The 17,342-nt window shown below is 35.4% G+C and overlaps 1 protein-coding gene across 14 annotated transcripts in view; it reads right to left on the reverse strand.

Annotated features, from left to right (window-relative positions):
- The window catches only part of TCF12 (transcription factor 12), a 310,429-nt gene that overhangs the window by 48,887 nt on the left and 244,200 nt on the right, over nucleotides 1-17,342 (reverse strand). For 2 of the 14 annotated variants that reach the window (XM_019533508.1, XM_019533500.1), the window contains exon 1: nucleotides 6,063-6,241. The exons of 11 other annotated variants lie outside the window; for them this stretch is intronic. In XM_019533508.1, coding sequence (XP_019389053.1) covers nucleotides 6,063-6,131 — 69 coding nt within the window. In that variant the 5' untranslated portion in view covers nucleotides 6,132-6,241. Of the gene's footprint in view, nucleotides 1-6,062; nucleotides 6,242-17,342 lie in introns of those variants that run through there. One more of the 14 variants, XM_019533501.1, reaches the window with a different exon arrangement.

The following is a 17,342-nucleotide window of genomic DNA, read 5'->3' on the forward strand; positions in this document are numbered from 1 at the left end:
AAAACAAGTTTTATGGACCATAGTAAATGCAGATTAAAGAAATATTAAAGATGCAAACACTTCAAGTCTATTTTAAATATGCATATAGTCAATCATATTTTGCATTCTGTATATGAAATTATAAATAATGTTACTTATTTAAAACTTCGCTATTATCACATTTTCAAAAAGCAGAAAAAAACCCCATCAAGCATTAACAAACTTCTATAAGGGAGTAAAAACAGCTAATCAAATCGGTAGCTCGAACTCCACTAACTGGCCTATCTAAATTCCATCAGTACTGGTCACGTATTGTAAGAGTATGCTCTGATGAATGATCTGTATTTGTGGCAAGATTTCACAATTTATTATCTGTGGGAACTGTAGCAAAGACAAATGCTGTTGGAACTGCAGTCCAATAAAAAGTGAAAGATAACCATGAAAACTTCAAGAATGAAAATGGTAATTTAAATTTTTTTAATCCTGTATATGCAGCAAGAAGCAAGTATTTCTTCTGTCAGCAAAAATCTTAACCTTCAAATTTTAATGAACAAACAGAAAACATTTAAACAAGATGTCAAATTGACAAAAGCCAGAAAATGCAAGATCCAAGCTGACCCTGATCTAAAATGCTACTCTGCTATAAACACCAGGTATGAGGTCTTGTACTGATTTGAGTCCCTGCAATACCTAAGCACAATAGGGAAAACACACTGAGAAGGGAATGTCTCCCTTAACTCCAAACCTGACAGTTGTTTTTTTTAGGATAGCATAAAACAACACAAAGTAAGATAAAAGTTGGAGTGAAGGGCCCAGCTCCTTCAGTTTTTCTGAAATTCACTATTTAAGAAATGTTTTGGCATTTTTGAAGCATGTGTTGTAAAAGTTTAGTTGGACCCTTGAAAATGCAGAATGATTGAAATCATTATGGTATATCATACAAATCCTTCCTAGTCCCATGGTTAACAGAATGTGTAAAGAATCGCAGTATTTATGTCAGTGCTAAAGGCAGATTTAAGTGTTAGGTCCATTTGCTAAAACTCCTTATAAAATGTGTGGAAGGTTTTTCTATTTGTTTTAAGGGTGGGGGCAGTGGTTGAACAAGAGAATGAGACCAGAAACAAATGTGTATATATATCACAACAGATCGGAATACAGGTTTCCTTTCCTCTTCTTAAATGCAAACTAAATTAATTGACTAATGGCATGTACAACTGAGTCTTCAGAAATTCCTGTTTTAAAATTTCAAAAATTCAAAGGAAGCCCAAAATTAATAACTTAAATCTAACCAACTCATTTCCAGTCCTTGCTTGCCTTCAGGAAATCATTACAGCTGTGATATAAATCCCTATTAATAATTATGCTATATGAATAGATACAATACTGTCTTCTGTTTTAAATTAATCTAATCTCACCTTTAATCTCAGTTTCTACATCTCAGAGACAACTATATTTTTACAACATACCTGTGTTTACCAAAGCAAATATACTGAACAAATGAGTGTGTGTCACTCTTTGGCACCTACATTTTTGAGAAATATAGATCCATCCAATATAGCACCTGATCCCCTCCCTAGCTGCTTTCGTTTGCCCATGGAAATGGACATAACCTTCACTTTCAAGCATCAATAAAGCATGTTGTTGAGACAACACACCCTCCTAGCAGGGGACTGCTGCTCAATAGATTGGCAGTTAAACCCACTGGAGCTGAGCAGAGAAAACTCTCCTGAGCTGATACACTGCAACCTATAATACTTCTCTTTTTTGAGGGGTGGGGATGGAAGAGGTGAAAAAAAATAAAGTTGACCAATGCTACAAGGTCTCTTTATTCAATGCCCACAGCAGTTTATCCCTAGAGAATTTCTGGATGATCCAATGTTTATCCTGACTTACAAATGTTAGCTTTGACCTTGTCCGAGGTGCTGTGGATAGCATATGGTATAGGATAGATTTAATTGTACTTTTCTCTTTCTGCAGTAACTGGCCCAATAGTAATAAGAGCTGAATCAAAATCCCTCTAGAAAGCAGAAAATATTTAATTTGTTAACACTTAGTTTCTGTAAACTTACAAACTAAGAATGTCTACATTTACATAAGGATAGACAAATTATTGTATTCTCTCTACAACATGTATTTTAGGGGGAAAAAGTACTTATATTTCATCAGGGGCAATTTTCAGTATTTTAAGACCTATAGTGATACAGCATATTTTGATATTATAACTCAACATACTATGTTATGAAACCAAAATGCAGATCATATTTTTCAGTTTTTTAAGTACAGACAAGTATATGCACATTCACACATGGGTACATGCAGATGTTTTTCAATAACTCTTTATACTCCTTTCAGAAAAACTGATTTAAAAAAATTTTCACTCCAAACATTTTACTCTAAACCTAGTACAAAATAATACCAGTGAAAATTTGAAAAGCGTGAGTGAGTGCCTTTAAAAGGGAAGTGTTTTTTGTCCTTCTCTTTTTTGCTGCTATTCACGACTGTAGCAGTTCCCTATGGCAGACAGTAACTCCCTTGTGGCAAATGCCCTCAATGAAATGTTGCCATATGTCCAGCAAAATAAACTACACTTTAACTACATTTATATTTGAACTACATTTAACTACAAATAAACTACATTTTAACTACAAACCAAAGCTATGCAGACTGGGGTTACAAATTAATTCATACTGTGAAAAATGCCCAATTCATCCTTACACATGACATACTACAATACTATGTCATCATCCTGAACTGTGTAGTTAAAAGCTGTACAAAATAAACTTGAAAATCTAGAAAAATGTTTTTCCCCCCAAGTGACTTTTGTTTGTTAACAATACCATACTATTCTCTGTTCTGCTAAGATTTAAATGTTTCAGCACCATTGCTTAATAGACTACCTAATATGTAAATATTCAATTTATTTTGAAAATGTTTATTACAGATAAAACAAAAATTTACTTCATTTTACTACATACAAATACTCCAGAAAACTCCACTTTACTTTTTTATCATTACGTATTTCCTCTCTCTACTTCAGAAGATTTAAACAAAATGGGGCGTGGATCAATAAAGCAGTTTCTCAGGTTTTTTTATACAGTTAAAAATCCCTAACCTGATACCATTAAAAAAAGCATCAAGTTAGTACATGCCATTAATTTTTCCATCAAAGACATCTGTTCCCCACCCTTCCCGATACAAATTTAGCACTTAGTAGAAAAGAAATAAAAGGTGGAACTTGATAGCAAAAATGTGTTTAATTTTTCCTTGTGCTTTATCTTAATCTGTGAGAATGCTGTTTGAATTAATTCAACCTTCCCTCTTCCCAGCCCCCAAGGCATTCTTGTATTTTCTTCCCAGGCACTAAGAGAAGAATTTCTGAATATCAACAGGTGAAGTAAAAACATTCCAAGTTTTCTAGTGAAGTATAAATAGTTTATACTTTCCCCTCAACAAACAGAACAACGCTAGGAAATGCACTACTCAAAAAATTCCTTGAATTATATTGCATAACAGAAATAACCAGTACTATTTTACTACTTAGTAAAAGATGTATGCTACAACTGTAATTTTCCACTTACACTTCTCTTTTGTAACACAGGGCAATTACAAGAACACAATCCCTTCAGACAGCATGAAAAATCATCATAATAATAATTTTTCACGCTACTACCATGAGAATGTATCTGTAACCCAGCATAACTAGCTGTGTTTGAAAGCATCTTTGCAGTTCAATGTCATTTTGTCTATGTATTACTTACCTTAATGTTTTTATAACTTTCAAGTTAAAAAAATAAACACTTAGAAAGAGCATAACATATTTAGCTAAAATTTATACTGGGGAATACACCAATACCTAAAATTCACATCATAATTAAAATAAAATCTCAAAACATGAGCTAGATGCCATTAACTACTAAGAGATTAAACGAAGGGACTGAAAGCAGTGGCACTTAAATAGGAGCTGTGGTCTTAAGGCCATTCAGTTTTCTCTAACTGTGGAGAAGTTCACATATAGATACTTTATTTCAATTTAATATATACACCTATATATCTATATATAGGAAAGCATTCATACAAACAGCAAAACCCAAACCCTTTCCTCTAATGCACGCATGCGCAGACGCAAACATACACACATATATTTATATAAAATCTGAATGAATAGTGGCATTCTTTAATTTACAGAGACTTATCATGGGGGGGGTAAAAACTGAAAGCTGTCAATAAGTAAAAAATGCAGATAAAACTTCAGGCCGTGTGATATAAGATTGTCATATGATTTGTCATCTATTTACTAACTCTTCAAGCTCATAAAGGTCACCTCTGACCTATAACAGGCACATGCTATCAATTTTCAGGCCATGCTACCCTACAGTACCAGCACTTCCATATACTATGAGCCTGGAAATACTTAATAAGATCAAAGCTTTTTTTCCTGCTTCAGAACAAAGAAAAATGTTGTAATAAGGCGATCTGTGCTCAAGAAAGAATAAAATCAAAACTCCATGCAAGTCATATTCTCTTTGCTTCAGGGTATTGTATAGTTAATTTTACTTAAGTCATATATATATCTTCACATAAAACTTCAAACAGACTGTTTTAACTTAGGAGACATGAAAGAAAAATGATTTCACATTTGAAAGACAGCTGGCATTTGTACCAAAGGAAATGAAAGAGAGCTCAAGCAATTTCACTTATTTGCCCACCCTCTCCTTCAGTATCTTTTCTCTTATTGGACAAGCTTTGTTTGTAATGAGTTTCAAGTTCCATAGTTTAACTACCATTGATTAGACAGCATGGCAAAAAAGTTTACTAATAACTAAAGGCAAAGCTCAAGTAGGCCTATGGGAAAAGAAATGCCAATGAAACAAGTCAATATATTTACAGACCTTACATTCTCCAAGTATTCATTTATCTACTTTGTTTTCAGAACATGGGCAAACCAAAATCATGTACAAATAAAATAAAGATGTTTAAACAAAAAGCACTATAAATATACTGTACAAAATTTTTAATTCCAGATACAGACTGGGTTTGTCTTTTGTCATACAAACTAATAATATCAATATTTTACATTTTAAATATAGAGACCATAATTAGGAAATAGCATATCATCAATCCACAGCAAATTAAATATAAAGAAATGTAAATATTTTAATTTTTCAAAAACTAATAAATCACTCATTTTAATTTGTATTCTGCAGTAGATCCAGTTGCATTTTGCCCTGTTACATACAAAATTTGAAATAATCAAATTTTGGAAAAGAAGGTAGTACTTGCCTAAACTGCATTGTTGTTCAGATTGTACCATTCTCTGAAACATAGTACGTTATCAAGGTAATAGCCACAATTCAAACAGATAAAGCTAGTCACTGAAACAGACATCTATTAAGTATATGCAAAAATGTAATATCTTTTGATCTTCCAGAGGATCATGGATTAGAAAATCTGGACTATGCTATCAGGTACACACTCTGTTGAAAATGTTTTGGTGTAAACAAGATTCAATTTGTGAATCAAACCAACTTTCCTGAACAGGGTCAAAATGATGATTTGATTGGAAGCAGATGGTATAACAGTAAAGTCAGTCTCTGAACCTCAAACTCCAAACAGGAAACACAAGCCTTACTGGCTGACTGCTTCCCTAATCATTCCCAGAGAGTCATACTTGTTATTTTTATAAATAACCAAGAAGACTTTCATCTCTCCTCTCTGTTACACAAAGCAGCCAATAAAACTAAATATAGTTTTTTGGTTTTTAAATATCATCAAAAAAAGCCCCATCTTTGCAAATATATTGCCAGCATGAAGAATAGGTTGTCTTCTAAAAAGAAATGCATTAGAAATATTATGTAATTCAACATTAGGTTAATTTTTTAAAAAAATCTACCAACTATAAACTTAGATTTATCTTATCATTACAGAATGTCAGCCTCACAAGTCTTCTAAAATATGCAAGTAAATTACACCAGCAATCTAAAGTACTTAGTTAAACTAATCTAAAAACATACAGGTTTCAGTAAGTGCCTATTCAGCTATGTCAGCCACTTAGAAACTATATGAACAAAGGAAAGCACCCTTACCGTTTTCCCATTGTAGTAATACATCAAAGAATTGCTGCCCATTCCAGGTACAGGGTATGCACAATACATGTTGATTCTAAAAATGACACAGTCTGCAGTTAAAGTGCACTGCTTCTCTCCAAGACATCCATCCACCCGATCAAACAGAGTAATTCTTCAGTACTATGCATGCACACATGGATCTACTCAAAAGGAACTTATGCAAAACAGGACTGAACCAACTCATATAAGAAAGTGGGGGGAGATGCACTGTAACCTCCATTAAATCTATCAACCCCCTGCTTTTAGTTACATTCTAACCAGCAAAATGTCTGCATCATAGTAAAACAAAATTTACTTTCAACAGACAAGCTACATAGGTTTGATCCTACCAACACACCAAAATTATTAGTTTTTTCCCCCTATAAAAATATTGCAAAGGAATAAAAAATGGGTAAATCCTGAGCTAGTTAATCTGCTTTTTGTTTTAATTAAATTAGAGCACTTGTGGCAGTGGAGACATAGCTTAATGCACCTCCAGTGACACTACCATCTGACTCTGTCTAAAGTTGCTTTCAACTTTGACAAACACATCACAGAGCAATCACGAACTGGAATCACTGAATCAAATGCAACAAGGACCAACACTTAAGCTTTATACACACAATCATTTCCTGGCCAAAAAAGTGGCACATCCCAATTAATTAGGCATTGCAATGAGGCCACAGGTTGTTTTCAACAAGGGAAGAAATACATCCTTTCAAACTAACACTGTATGGCTGTCAAAGAAAACAAAAATACTATGTCTAGTCAAATATTACATTTTAAATAAGGTAAAATAGTTTACACAACAGTCCAAATGTCATATTTAAATTACACAGTACAAAGATGGATTATCTTTTGCCAATTATTTACAATTTAATTACACTATAAAATACATTTTTGTTCAGGGGAAAAAGAAGAGGAATTAAAATGTTGCATTTGACAGAAGCGCCGACTGCAATACACAGCATACATAGCCTATACCTCTGGATTCCCAACAGGAACACTATTTGGAAGCACACATTATTTATATTATTCTCTAGATTGTGGGATCATTATGAATAGTATGAATTTTTCTGTTTGAAGAATTCTGTAGATAAACTGCCATCCATGATAAGAGGAATTAAGTTACTAACATGAAAAAAAAAGGGAGGAAGAGGAAAGAATTAATACTACATCCGGTTATTCTTTCCATAGTGTCCAGTACCTCCACATATCTGACTCCATGCATTTGCATGTTAATATGGCATACTCTATAAATGAATATGCTTGACTAATAAAGAATTATGTTCCAGAAAAAAGTTGCACTGGGACATCTCCACCTCACCCCATGTCAAACTGCCAAACCGCCAAACCCGTGAGTTAGCTCTGCTTCCCTTCTGTCTAGGGAGAAAAAGTACTGCAGGCTGAGCAAAGAAAGGGCAAGGGTCAATTTGCTAAGCACCTTGCATGGGATGGAAATCATCTAACCATGCTGTAAAAATTCTGTAAACACAACAGTCCAATATGCTAAACTACTACAATCAAGTAGGACTTCCATGACAGTCTTTTTTTTTTTTTTTTTTGCAGGGCTCCTATTACCTCCATAGATGAGCACAGACATATCTGTAAGTATACAGGAAATACATGGAGTCAACACAAAAACTAGAGTCTGCCACGCCAAAAGCTTGGGGACATACCCCAATAAATTGCATAAACCAGACACTTAAACTTCTGTGATTACTCCAGTTTTGGATTAAATAAAGATTTAGGGACATCCTGAAGTGTTAATGAACTGAAAAACACATACTTTATTTCAGTTTTATATGTTGATTGTATTGCTTTTCACACAGAGATGCAGGGTATATAACCATATAGGTTTTTTTTTTTTAAACTAATGATATTTAAACCAAACTCTTCACCAATACAAAAGGCTTAGCAGCAGCTGCAAAAAAGAACATCACTGTACTTCAGACTATTAAAATGCCAGGCCCGCAGAGTGACTTGCAACTTCCTCCTTCCCTCAGGGACCACAAAGACCCGTTTCAGTCCCTAGAGAACTCTGTAAGAAGCTTTGATTTACAATTAACAATGCCATTCCTTAAACCTTCTCACTAATGTTCAGACTTTCACAGACGTGATATGCTAAAAGATCTTTAGATCTCTTACGCATGCTGCTTTCCCTTAGCATATAGTACTCTGGGATTAAAATCAATTATTTAAATAATGTATCTTATCATGTTCTTCCTAAACAAAAACTGCATAAAATGTAATTTTATTTTGAAAGAAAAAGTAAAAACGTTTTCTTTCTGTATTAAAATTCCAGCACATAGGAATTTTCTTAATGGTCAAAACCAATTGAGTAGTAGTTGCATTCAGTTTTGCAAAGCAAGGATGGCTAACAATGCATCTAGGAAAATCAGTTACAGTGCCTACATACATGCTCTTGGTGGAATGGTAATTTTCAAAAATCATCTTTTTTGTATCAAAGAGAGCAATCAGCTTCCTCTCAAATATTAAATCATATTAAACCATATTACATATAAATTGATTGTTGTTAAAACACTGAGTTGAGAGATTAAATACTCAATATTATACAGTGCTGTTTTTGTTTCTACTTTCTTGTTGCATCTTATTTATTGAACTGCACAGAACTGCAAAAGTTCAAAATGTGAAAACAAAATCAATTGGTATTGTTCGGTAACTTGATTAATGTTTACTTTAACAACAAGGGAATCAGTCAAGTTGGGGCCAGGGTCAAATATAACACCAAAAACTGAGCAGCCTTGCTCCAATATGCTGCCTATACTCATAGGCAAATACAGGTACACTTCAACAATACCCTGCGGACATTAAAGGAATTTGTTTTGCCATTCTCTCTGACAAGTAAGTGGAATAATAATTTCAGTGCACTGTGTATGCAATAAACTATCCTACTCCCATGTATGTTAATAGAAATAGCATAGCTATAACAGCACTGAAAATTATCACCATGCTGAAAGTGTACAACACCAAAATACTCTTTCCCAAAATATGCTGTCACTTAATTTATTACTGTTTGGGATCAAATTATTCTGCTTTCAAGCATATTAAACTTCTAAGAGATTTCCTGAATCACAGAAAGTTGCACTGTCTTCAGTAGATGAAAATCTGGCATAAAAATCTTAGTAATATAGCTAACTGAACAAATCTATCCTAGTATTTTTGCAGCCTTCGTAACTGCAGCACAAACCAGACACCTTCAGAGTAACTATTTCAACACAGTTATGAAGTACAAACAGTGGTTGTGATTCTTTCTTTCTTTCTAGATCCCCCTTAATATGAGCAACAGCTGCACTGAAATTTTTGTTTTCTTAAGAGAGTCGTGTTACAGTGAAATGAACTGTATCTGGATCAGAGATATCCTAGCCTATACAGTTGTTTATTCCATTTTTCCTTGGTGACAAGTCAAGGGTTAATCTTATGACTCAGTCTGACAAAATAAGTCAGCTGGAGACAGGGCCAATTTTTTAAACTTGATTTCAGACAGACATGCCGTCAGCAGAGGAGCAATGAACTGACATGTACTTTGTAGCCTGAATTGTTTCCACTCATGACCCTGTACCATGTGTCAAAAACAATAAACTGTGTGTTTCTTAAGTATATAAAGAGATTATGAGATCTGACGCAAAGTGAAATGCATCACTAATAACAGCGACCTAATAATAAACTGAACTACCTACCTAAGAAAAAAAATCTTAAAGGTTCATTAATTTTTAGTCAGGTTTTTTCTTTTGAATAAGATGATAACATTCAAAATTCTAAGCTGTGGCATCAAACATTAAATTTAGTCGTTTTACTTTTTTGTCCAATCAATCCAATACATAGAACACACAGAAAGAATGAGTGACCCACATTTTTAATACCACCACCAAACTGAAATCCTATACATCAATGAAAATTATCTTTTGTAATATATGAGAGACATTTAAAGAAGGAAAAAACCCTGTACCCACCATGCCAAAGAGCATGTCCTCTATTCAAATATACTCCCAAAAAAAGTAAATGTCATAACGACTTATTTAAAATAAAAAGCTGTTACATTTATTGTTTTGATTCTTTAAATGGGTCTATTTCAATATAATAAAAACTAAAAATTTGCAGATACTTGTGTACATGACTTGTTTTTTTAAAAGAAGAGTCAATCTCTCCCTAACAAAAATAAATGTTAAATATCAGAGAGAACACAATGAATTTCCTGATGAAGAGTCTATTTAAATCCTTAAGGAAAACAGCTGTTTAAAAAGGAATCATCTGAGTAGAACAGCAGCTCTTTCCTCCTCTTCATTTTCTTTTTTTTTAGTACTAGTTGCTAAGTTGAAAAATGTTCTGCTGCAACTTCAGAACCTTGGAACAAAAGGTACTTGTAAATCACTTGTTATTCAGACCCCCTGACATTTATTAATAAGACCCCCTGACACATTTATTTCTGAACCAAATAATTATGATAAGTAACTAGATCAGATTAGAAGAGATCAATATCTATAAGTGATCTAGTCAGCAGGCCAAAAAAACCAGACAAATTTTAAAGTATTTACAAATTGTATCTTGCTGCTTCCAGGAAACAAACGTGCATTTTTTAGAACATAGGTCTTTAAATCAGATATGCGCTTAAATATTTGGTTAATAAAAAACTGAAAGTATGCCATAATATTTTATGTACATAAGGAAAAATAAGCCATTTTGTGTACTGTGCAGTGAACAGATGCAACAGACTGCAAAACTCAGCAAGAATGCATGTTTTTAAAAGAACCAAGCTTAATGTATCTTTACAACAGAAGCACCACAAGAGTGAAAACATGAAGTACATTAACTTCCCAATCAACACAGTTAAATAGTGGTTTACCACTTTAAACTCAAATATTTGCATATCTGTATCCAAGAGAAAACCCCTACCCAACATTAAGTAAAAATGTGCTTATACATTATAGTGCCCAACATTTAAGAAAAGAAGCCTCATACAGAATATTTATGCTAAAGTTCCAAACCAGTATTCCAGGAAGGTGACATATGAAAACAGAACATTTTAACAGCAACAAATTATTAAGTAAAAAAATGCTGCCTCAACACCTGAGACTGGCTGTCTTTCTCAAGTATGCATTAAACTTTAGAGTTATTATTTAATAGTCTTAATAGAAATGAAATGCTTTGTTACAAGGGGCATAATGCTCAGATGATGAGTAACTAATCTCTGTCAGCTTCTTCAGGATCGGGGCCTAAACAAAATGCTCATAACGTAAGTGACATTTTTTTTTACGAATTTAAATTATCCATTAAAGCTAAATTTAATAAGGAACTTGAAATGAACCATTATATCCCAACTCGAAAAACTTTTGAGCTGAAAATTTTAGATACTTTGTTTTAAAAAATCCAAAATGTTATAGTTGACATTAAAACACCCACAAATGTACAGCTTCTTATGAGAGGCACTTAGCTACACAGCACAGTATTTAGAATTGGTCTATTATTCTTGATAAATGGATGGCAGGTCTCACCAAACCAGTACCCTTCTGTGGGTAAGCACCACTCCACCCAGTGATAAATACCTCTGTGCTTCTTATTTAAAAATGAAACTTAAATATGAGATTCCAGAAAATCTTCTGAAGTGAATTACCATGTTTCTGCTACTGAAATATGTAAAAAATCAAGTGAATTACATATTCTTCATCATGAACTCAGTATGACCAAGCAGATTGATCTGAAAAAGTAATGGGGGAGATAGGTCCCTCTGCTGGTCCAACCCTAGTATCATTTTGTTTAATATTTCCTTACTATAGTGTAACATGTTTTGCATTTCTCATTTACTTCTCAAAACAATAACTAATAGCACAGCTACTGTTGCAATTCTATAACTGTCCTGAAGGTGGCTCTATAATAAAAAAACCATTCATACAAAATCAGTCTTTTTATTCTGTTTAGTAAACCAGGAACAAAGCAGCTTTAGGTGACTTTGTGTCAAAGTCCAGGTAGGTAGCTGTACAGAGATGTAAGTTAGGAGGAACATTTTCTTCATGTTTTTGTTCACTGGTTCATTGCGTGGCAAAATTCTTTGGAGAAAGAAGCCATCTGGATAATCTGTCAAAAGTAAATGGCAATCCTTTTGTCGTCCGCAGTTAGGGATCTAGCTAGTACTCCCTTAAGGAAGATTTTTTTTTAATAGCCTAACCTAGCTATCATAGCAAATGTCATGAAGACTTGAGATTATATCTCCAGGATTGTACAACCTGTTTCCTTTAGAGCCTTGAAGTGCTAGACCTCAACATCATAAGAAACTCAATGGCACTAAAATGTTTGGCAATTCTAATTCAATTTTAAATTTATACTCAGAGACTAACATCTGCCTCTCCATTCCAGGATGACAAGTAAATCAGCAGCTTTAAAAAACCCCAAAACTTATGCCTGAAATTTCTTCTGGAATTTATACAGTCTTTTATTTCAGCATTGTTTTTTTCCAACAATAATTTTTATATTGTTTAATCTCTGATAATTACATGGTTACATCACACCGAAAACAGGCCAATTAGCATTTTATTGATCAAGCAACTTAGGAAAAAAATAGCTCACTTCACAGCATGACAAGCCAAAGTTGTAGACATAACTTATTACTCTTCCAGCATGATTTTTAAACAGCTCTCTCACCAAACTGTGTGATCATAATCAAGCACAAGACCATAAGAAATAATTTTACATTTATAAAAGCATTTATCCCTGTTAGCTGTTATAAGGAAAAGCATGGTAAATAATGGGAGATGAACTGGCACACAGGCTTTGATGCAAAGCAATACTTATAGCAGTGACATATATAACTTATTTGTTAAGTTAAATGAACTACAGTCTATTTACATTGGTTTCTTTGATTAACATTAAATATAAATTTAAATGTAAGACCCTTCTATTCAGAACTTGATTATAATTCACTTGCACCTTGCAAGGATACTATGAAAACTTTAAATCAGAACAAGAAGCGTCAATAGAAAGCCCACACAACAAATCCTGACAGCTAAGGAGACACTTTGGCAAAAAGAACCTAGGAGAGAATTCTACTGATAAGATCCCTGAACCAAGTGGTCCCAGTGTAGTGACAACGTCAGGACAGACAACTTGGATAATTCACTTAATCTTTGGAAGGAGGATGATTATTTGGGCCTACTCTACCAAGACCTTTACAGTTTGACAGAAAAAAACTTGCAATAATTACCAAGAGCTGAAAGTTTGGAGGATTTTTTAGTTCTCTGTTCCCATACCATACAGCAGATAGGAAAACATACTGTATGATTACTCCTGCTTCCAGATCAGCTTCAAGTGAAGTCAAAAATAGTGAATTACTATACTCTAGACCAGGAGTGCTCAACCACTGGCCCAGAATGCCATGTCATCCAGCCCACAAAGCTACAGAAATTTGGCAGTGGGGGAGCAGTGGCACCCAGGCCCTATGCACTGGATTTAGTGCCCAATCCCAGCACCTAATCCCACTGAGGGGGGCTGGGCAGCAGTGGCACTGTGGTCCCCAAGGCCCAATCCCAGTGCACCGACCTGGGAGGGAGTTGTGCTAGGCCCAAGGACCCATCTGACCCACAGACTGGCCCTGCACCATTCAGCTAGCCTACAGGGTCAAAAAGTTGAGCACAACTGCTCTAGACCACTGCCTTACAAACTTCCTGGAGTCACAGAAACACTTTCATACTGGGTGCTTATATATGTGCCGAGAGGCTACTCTGACATGTTGCAATTACAACGCATCAGAGGAGACTTGATTAACTGAATCTGGTGGAGCATGGTAATTACTGCTAATTACTCCAGTATCACATACGTCAGCATCTCCATCCTAAAATATGTTGCATGGGTGCTTTAACTAAAGCTGATTCGATGAGCTTTAAAGGGCTCCCGCTGCCATTTTTCAGCGTGGGGGTGCTGATACAAATGATGCTCTGGATGCTTAATTAGAGCGGCTTGAGTAGCTGCTCTAATTAAAGCACTCACCCTGCCTCCCAGAGCACATTTAAAAATGCCCATAATTTTTTCAGCCATGGAACCCCTACCTTCAGCCTGTGAGCTGATGGGGAGCCAGGCAACCTGGCTTGGCAATGACAATGCACTGCCTTCTAGTCAATTCTGCTACTACCCTCAATCTCTTTGTAAGAACCCCACCCCTGATGACCTATATTGCAGAACCCCAGAATTCTACAGTACAGTTTGAAAACCACTGCTCAAGGCTCCGGAAAATAAGAGAGACAAAAACAGCCACCGTTTAAAAACACCAAGGTCTTAGCTTGTTCGGTTTATAATAAAATCCTCAGACTTCGATAATTTAGGCATTAATTTATTCAGTACCAAAGACAAACACAGTGCTTTATGAATAGAAGGCAGGTCCCTGATGTGAAGCACTTACATTCAGGGGCAGCCATAACAAGCTGAGGGTAACAGAGCAGAGTGCTGAACCCCTGGCCTATGGGCCACATCTGGTTTGTGGCCTACAGGGGCTCTGCAAAGGTCCAGAAATTTGGTGGTGGAGGAGTGGTAGCAATTAACACTGCTACCTCTTCCCCACCACTAAATTTTCAAGCCCAATAGGCCAGATGACATGGCCCATTTGCAGGAACTGGCTGGTATGTACAAGTCTGAGGCTGGGATGACAGGCCTGATTCAGTGTGCAGGGCCAGGACTGAGGGCATGATATGGTATACAGGGCCAAAAAGTTTGGCACCACTGGTATATACAGTGAGGGAAGAAATATGGAAGGACAGGGGCTGGGGGATACAATAGTAATAAAACAGGAGTTCTAAGTGCTGTTGCCCACAAAATTTGTGAGCTATGCATCAGTGTTCTAAATTTTAAATATATTAATATATTATGGTGACCATGGCAAGAATTAGACAAGCTACTGATGCCTTTCAAGGTGTTGGACACCACAGAGAAAGGATGTGAATCTACCAATTGAGCAGCACTACATGGCTACAACAGTCCACAAAGCCAGGTACAAATCTAAAGAAATTTCTAATGTCATACTCTGGGATTTGACACCATAATTTTAGCAAGAACAAGAATTCAAATATTAAGAAATAAATAAAACTAAACTCTACAACATGTACTTTCAACCAAAGTGTCACCTAATCCCTACTGACAATACACATGCCTCATGACCCTCAAGCATTTTAATGCACTACTGCTGGTGGTACCACCTTGAAAATAAAAAATGAACTTCTGTAAAAGGACTCTGAAAATGAAAATCATCACCCACATGTTTCAAACTGGATACTTAAGGCATACTAATTCAGAGCTGGCCACATCATCATCCAGTGAACTTTTTAGTATTGTCAATGATCCTATGTCCCCAGCTCTGAAAGATTTTTTTATAGTCACTCACCACTGTAAAATTTTAAACTATTCTAATATAGCTTCATTATTTTGGGCCTAAAAATTAGGATTCAGATATACATTCCAAAGCCTAGATATTTATGTAAATATGTAAACTAACTCATTAACCCCCACACTTCTTCATTACAAAGCAGTCTCCCTACCTGAAGTTGCCTTCAGGAACAGAACAGACTATGTGACCTATTATCTTTCTTCAGGAACTTTAAGCATGCTTCCTGTTTAGTGTCTTCACACAGCAATTGCCCAACTCTATCCCTAAGGGACATGGGAGGTGTAAATCCAATCCTTGGAAAGTAGATATAAAGCCTCTTTTTCATTTTCCACCTACATATGCAACCCAAACTATTTTTACATCTGATGAAGTGCACTGTGCTCCTTTGCTATACATTTTATTTAGTTAGCCTATAAAGGCATATGTGGCCCTGGGTATGACCATAAACTTATCCAGCTAGAGAACCTGGTGCAACATGGTGGAGTTACTTGTGGTGGGGTAGCTCCTATACAATACCACAATGATGCAACCTCCAGAGTAAGGCGAGTATAGGGTGCCTCAAAACCCTGGCCCTCACTGCCTTGTGGGTACTCCCTGGCTGGAGAAATGCTAAGGGGCATCATCCTGACAGAAATGTGCCCTCTCTGAGGCATTAGGCTGTCAACAGCAGTTCTTGTCCATTGCTCTCTGGCAGAAGCTAAAACTATTGAGGCACTGAACATCAGGATTCACTCTAGCCTTTAGATTCTGTCTCAGTGGTGTAACGGGGGGACAGTAGGTCTTGGGTGGTCTTCACTCCTCCATATTCTTGCCTAGGTGTATGTGATAAAGGTCTTGGTGTGATGGTTGCAACTAGATTCATCAGGAACCTGACTAGACTTCTTAGATGTACACCATGATCCAGAGGATGGACAGTTGCTTACTAAAGGCGTACAGCTATCTGACTTTCGACTGACTTCAGACTAACATAGTTAACTTCCTCTCACTGCCACTCAGATTTGCAATAACCTCAGCAGAAACCAAATTGGGCACTCCGTGTTAGGGTTTTTTCTATCTGTCTCTCTCCTAGGTATAAAGAAAGTTTCTGGGATCCCTCTCTCTATATATATATATGTTCTCATGCATCTTTCCCTCTACACCAGTACAACAGCTTACACACATTATTCTGGTTACATCACTGTTCTGTAGTGGAATTCTTACTGTAAATGATAAATTGGTACATACAACTGGCATATATCATCTACAGGGAGATGTGTCAAAGCTCCCATAACCAATCTATGAATTAGTTTCCCCTAAATATACTGCAAAATTAAAGTGGACTTTAGGAAAAGGACTTTACTTTTAATTTCCTATTAAGCTGATGTCTTTTAAAGTTTAGATTTTATACCAGAATAATTTTGTGAAGTCTTAGGTAACACACTTATCAAAATACTGAAGAGTATGTAAACATGCAAATTCTGTACTTCTGTTTTAAAAACCTCAGTTTTTAAACTTAATACACAATAAAAATAAAAAAATAAAAACTTATCTAGGTAAGCAGGGTTAATCAAAAGACAGAAGACAAATCAACATAAGACTGTGACCTTGAATACACAGTATATTTAGGATGAGGTAGATTAAGTAGCAAAAGTTTACTCTAAAAATATTTCTGACATTAATCTTCTTGATTTTTAATATTTAGTACAATTATTAATGCAAGTTAAACATTGTTATGGCATTAATTAGAATTGAACCAATATTTTAACTGAATATTTAGACTTTTTCTGATGAAGAGCAGTCACAAAGCTTTCTCTCATATGTGGATGACCTCTACCTGACTCAAGAAGTCTATGGGCCAACGAGAGGCAAAGCGCTGCTTGACCTGGTACTGGCTA

Source organism: Crocodylus porosus, unplaced genomic scaffold (genome assembly GCF_001723895.1).
Source record: "Crocodylus porosus isolate Cpor-Errol unplaced genomic scaffold, CroPor_comp1, whole genome shotgun sequence".
Taxonomy (NCBI): Eukaryota; Metazoa; Chordata; order Crocodylia; family Crocodylidae; genus Crocodylus; species Crocodylus porosus.